Source organism: Nicotiana sylvestris, chromosome 8 (assembly GCF_000393655.2).
Source record: "Nicotiana sylvestris chromosome 8, ASM39365v2, whole genome shotgun sequence".
In the NCBI taxonomy this organism is placed as follows: Eukaryota; Viridiplantae; Streptophyta; class Magnoliopsida; order Solanales; family Solanaceae; genus Nicotiana; species Nicotiana sylvestris.
In genome coordinates, this window is record NC_091064.1 from 158,488,530 (window position 1) to 158,493,439 (window position 4,910).

At 45.8% G+C, this 4,910-nt stretch overlaps 1 protein-coding gene across 1 annotated transcript; it reads left to right on the forward strand.

Moving 5' to 3' along the window:
- The first annotated feature begins 3,750 nt into the window (after positions 1-3,750).
- Positions 3,751-4,665, forward strand: LOC138875897 (uncharacterized). Its single transcript, XM_070154774.1, has one exon. It carries the CDS (start codon positions 3,751-3,753, stop codon positions 4,663-4,665), a length of 915 nt encoding a protein of 304 aa, XP_070010875.1.
- The last annotated feature ends 245 nt before the right edge of the window (positions 4,666-4,910 follow it).

The following is a 4,910-nucleotide window of genomic DNA, read 5'->3' on the forward strand; positions in this document are numbered from 1 at the left end:
CCACAGACTTGATTAACTGGACCATAGCCCTGGGGAGTAGGTCTTCCTCCTCGGCGGACGATCCCAAGTTCGCCAGGGCATCGACCTCGCTATTCTGCTATCGGGGTACATGGATTAAGGTCCATTCCTTGAAGCGGCGCAAGGTGACTTGGATCTTATCCAGGTACCTCTACATTCTGTCTTCCCGGGCTTCATAGCTCCCGTTTACCTGACTTACCACGAGAAGCGAATCGCATTTTGCCTCGATAACCTCAGCCCCCAAGCCCTTGGCCAACTCCAAACCTGCAATCATAGCCTCATACTCGACTTCGTTGTTAATTAGCATTGCAATTTTTTATAGATTGTCGCATGATGCCGCCGATGGGCGATTTTAGGACTATACCAAGTCCGGATCCTCTGATGTTCGTGGCACCGTTTGTGAACAGGGTCCACAACTCAAAGGATGTGCCTGACTTTGGTAAAAGTTCCTTCTCTACCTCGGGGACAAGCGATGGCAAAAAATCGGCCACAAAATTCGCTAGGATCTAGGATTTAATGGCCGTCCGAGGTTGATACTTGATATCATACACTACGAGCTCAATGGCCTATTTGGCCAGTCGACCTGACAACTCAGGTTTGTGTAGTACGCTCCGGAGGGGATAGGTTGATAGGACGAAAATGCGGTGGCACTGAAAGTAAGGCTTTAGCTTGAGCGAAGAGCTTATTAGTGCGGGTGCCAATTTTTCTAGATGGGGGTACCGGGTTTCGGCGTCCCTCAAGGTTCGACTTACATAATACACATGAAATTGAGTACCTTGCTCTTCTCAGACTAATACATCGCTCACCGCTATTTCGGACACGGCTAGGTACAAATACAACATTTCACTCTCCTTGGGTGTGTGCAGCAAAGACGGGCTAGACAGGTACCGTTTCAGTTCTTTCAGGGTGCGTTGGCATTCCGGAGTTCATTCAAAGTTGCTCTTTCTTTTGAATAGGGCAAAGAAGTGATGACTTTTGTCTGACGACCTTGATATGAATCTGCCCAGGGCCGCGATCCACCCAGTCAGTCATTGGACGCCTTTTACGTTGTTTACTACTGTGATTTCTTTGATGGCCTTTATTTTGTCAGGGTTGATCTCGATCCCACTATTTAAGACCATGAAACCCAGGAATTTGCCCGAGCCTACGCCGAAGGTGCACTTTTCGAATTTAGCTTCATGTTGTAGATTCTGAGGATGTTGAAAGTTTCCTGCAAATGGGTCAGATGGTCCTCTGCGCATAGGGTTTTAACTAGCATATCATCAATGTATACTTCCATTGACTTACCTATTTGATACTCAAACATTTTATTAACTAGGAATTGGTACGTCACTCCTGCGTTTTTTAGCCCGAAAGGCATTACATTATAGCAGTATGTACCATATTTCATGATGAACAAGGTTTTTTTCCTATCCTCGAGGTTCATCTGGATCTGATTATACCCCGAGCAGGCATCGAGAAAGGTGAGGGTCTCGTGGCAGGCTGTGGAATCGATCAGACGATCGATATTAGGCAACGAGAAGGAATCTTTTGGGCATGCTTTATCTAAATCTTTATAATCTACGCACACTCTTAGCTTATTCCCCTCTTTTGGTACTACTACTACGTTAGCTAGCCACTCGGGATACTTTACCTACCTGATGGATCCAATTTTAAGAAGTTTCACTACCTCCTCTTTGATGAAGGCGTGCTTTACCTCGGACTGTGGTCTCCTCTTCTGCTTTACGGGTTTGAATTTGGGGTCGACGCTCAGCCGATGAGAGGTGTTTTTGGAGGGATACCTGTCATGTCTAGGTGGGACCAGGCAAAACAGTCGATGTTATTACTAAGAAATTGAATAAACCTTGTCCTGAGTTTGGGGGGTCAGCCCCGTTCCCAGGTATACCTTGCGATATGGGAGGTTCTCGGTCAGAACAGTCTGCTCTAGCTCCTCGATCGTCGACTTGGTCACATCTGATTCTTCAGGGGCGACGAAAGTTCGGGGGCGAAGAAATCTTCCTCGTCGTGTCCTAGAGTCTGCGCGCTGCTTTCCTCGTTTGAGACCGAGTGCGTGGGGGTCGGCGTCTCATGGTGGACCGCGAACATCTCCCTTGCTGGCCGTTGATTTTCGTGTAACGTTGTGATGCCATCTCTTGTGGGGAACCTTATTACTTGGTGCAAGGTCGAGGGATCTACCTTTATGTTGTGTATCAAAGGTCTGCCAAGTAATGCGTTGTACCTCATGTTGCCATCGATGACCTAAAACTCGGTGCTCTGGGTCATGCCAGACATGTTGATTGGGAGGATTTCTCCTTTCGTTTCTTCCCCGACCATGTTGAAACCGTGGAGGACTTAGGGGATGGGGATGACTTGCTTGAGTAGCCCCAGCTTTTCTACTACTTTTGACCTAATTATGTTAGCCGAACTGCCCGGGTCCACAAGCACGCGCTTTATCCTTGTATTGTTTAAGAGAAATAAGATCACCAGCGCGTCATTGTGTGGTTCCCCCATGGCCTCGAGGTCTTCCTCGACGAATATGAGGGTTTCTTTGGATAAGCGTTTTCGGGCTGATCCCTCTTCTGTAGCGGATATTTTTGTTCGTTTGGACACAGGGTCCTTGGAGGTCGCTAGTTCCTCCGATAATCATGTGGACGCTATGTTGGGGGCCCCTCCATTTCGCTTGAATTGAACCCGAGGTTGCCTCGAACTTTGGATTGATCGTGTCCATTTCCCTGTGGCTTTTGAGGTCTCAGTTTTCCATCTTTACCAGCTGGGCCGGGCGTTCTGCCCTGAAAGCGAAGATCTCGGGCAAGAAGAAGCGTGAGAGATAACGTGCGTTTGGGTGATGAAACTAGCAAGAAAATAATCACTATTATTTTTAGCACCACGGTGGGCGCCAAATTGTTTACCTTGAAAATGGTAACAACAATTAAATTTGTAAATGGGATTCTAAAAATATGTGATCTATTCCCGAGCTAGGTTTTAGGGCAGTCGATGCCAGAAATTCTAAGTGTAAAGATAAGATACGAGTTAAGACGAAGCAGTAAGCAAACCGAAGGGGCCTGTTGCCCAAGCGCGGAGCAAATTGATAGAGGCCTCGGGGCCGAGGCTTGAGCCGAGATCGAGCTATCAAGGACAGTCGGGGAAGGTATAACAAGCAGAAATAGGATTAAGTAAGGCTCTTTATGGCCAATGTATAGCTAGATGGGCAGAACAAATAAGAAAACAATAGATGCGAGGTGGGCTCAGGCCAATAAGAACAAATGACTTAGAGGAAAAGAGAGAGAGAAAGATATTATTGCACTTGTGGAGAAATGGAGCAACCTGCTTTACAAGGTAGGGCGAGCCCCCTTTATATAGGAGGAGAGACTCGATCATAAACGTGTGGAGACAAAACGTAAAGTATGGAGATGGGATGGCTTGATGTGATGCCTCAGCACAGGCTCTGGATAGGCCGGCCTTTGTCAGGTCGAGTCGTGTGATGCGGGAACTTCCCCCTTGCTTGTTACAGCCTGTTATATTAGTCGAAATGCAACACTTTCCAGATCAGTTTGAAGCGAACCCTGAGGGTGAGTCTTGACCTTATCTACAAACTTAGAAGGTCATGACCGCGAGATAGCCCTATGTCGGGGAATCTGGGCCCCCGAATTTACCGTACACAATGCAGAAGTGAGAATTGATATTCATGATAATGAGGTGGAGACTCAAGATGACATGAACCCGTCTAGGGAATACGTAATAGACATACCGAAAATGGTAGTGCCCAAGGCTAAGGCTATCTTGCCAAGGCCTCCTCCACCTTACACTCAAAGACTTGCGAAGCAAAAGAATGTAAACCAATTTAAGAAGTTTATTGAGATGATAAAAAGATTGTCGATCAATGTTCCTTTGGTGGAAGCTCTTGAGCAAATGTCGGGTTACACCAAGTTTATGAAAAAGTTGGTGACAAAAAAGAGATCTATGGATTGTGACCATCAAAATGACTCATCAAGTAAGTGCAATTGTGCACTCGACCAAAACTCGAAGATCCCGACGCTTTCACCATTCCATATACCATTAGGAGTGCAGGTTCTTGCAAAGGCATTGTGTGATTTGGGAGCAAACATAAACTTGATGCCTTACTCCGTGTTCAAAACTTTGGGTATTGGTCAATCAAGAGCTACTTCAATGAGATTGCAAATTGCAGATAGAACAATGAAGAGGCCGCTTGGTATTATTAATGATGTTCTTGTCCGGGTGGAAAAGTTTATCCTGCCTGATGACTTTGTGATTCTGAACTGTGAAGTCGACTATGAGGTGCCGATAATATTGGGAAGGCATTTCCTAACAACTGGGAAGGCATTGGTTGATGTGGAATCAGGGGAGCTCACCTTTCGAGTGGGTGACAAAAATTTTGTCTTTCATGTGTGCAAATCAATGAGACATATGAATAGTACTAAAGTTTGCTCTTTTGTGGATCTTGTCACGGAGGTGATAGTTGATGATACTAGTGCCATGGTCAATGTGGAGGATCCTTTAGAAGCGGTATTGTTGAACCTTGATGTGAATGAGGATGAAGGTAGGGTAGAGTGTGTCAACGCTTTGCATGAAATGGGTTCTTATTCTTATGAGCCCCGTAAGCTTTCTTTGGATCTTGAGAACAGAAAAACTCTGTCAATAAAGCCCTAAATTGAGAAACCTCCAGTTTTGGAATTGAAGCCTTTGCCCTCACACCTCAGGTATGAATTCTTGGGCTCTAGTTCAACTTTACCTGTTATTCTTTTGTCTTGTCTTACTAACGTGTAGGTAGATGCAACACTGGAGGTGCTCCAAAGGAGGAAGAAGGTAATTGGATGGACTTTAACTAATATTCGAGGAATAAGCCCCCGCCTTTTGCATGAACACGATTATACTTGAAGATGATTTCCGTGGGA

Excerpts from the sequence above, each read along its gene's own strand:
- LOC138875897 (XM_070154774.1), top strand. The coding sequence starts at position 3,751 with ATGGTAGTGCCCAAGGCTAAGGCTATCTTGCCAAGGCCTCCTCCACCT.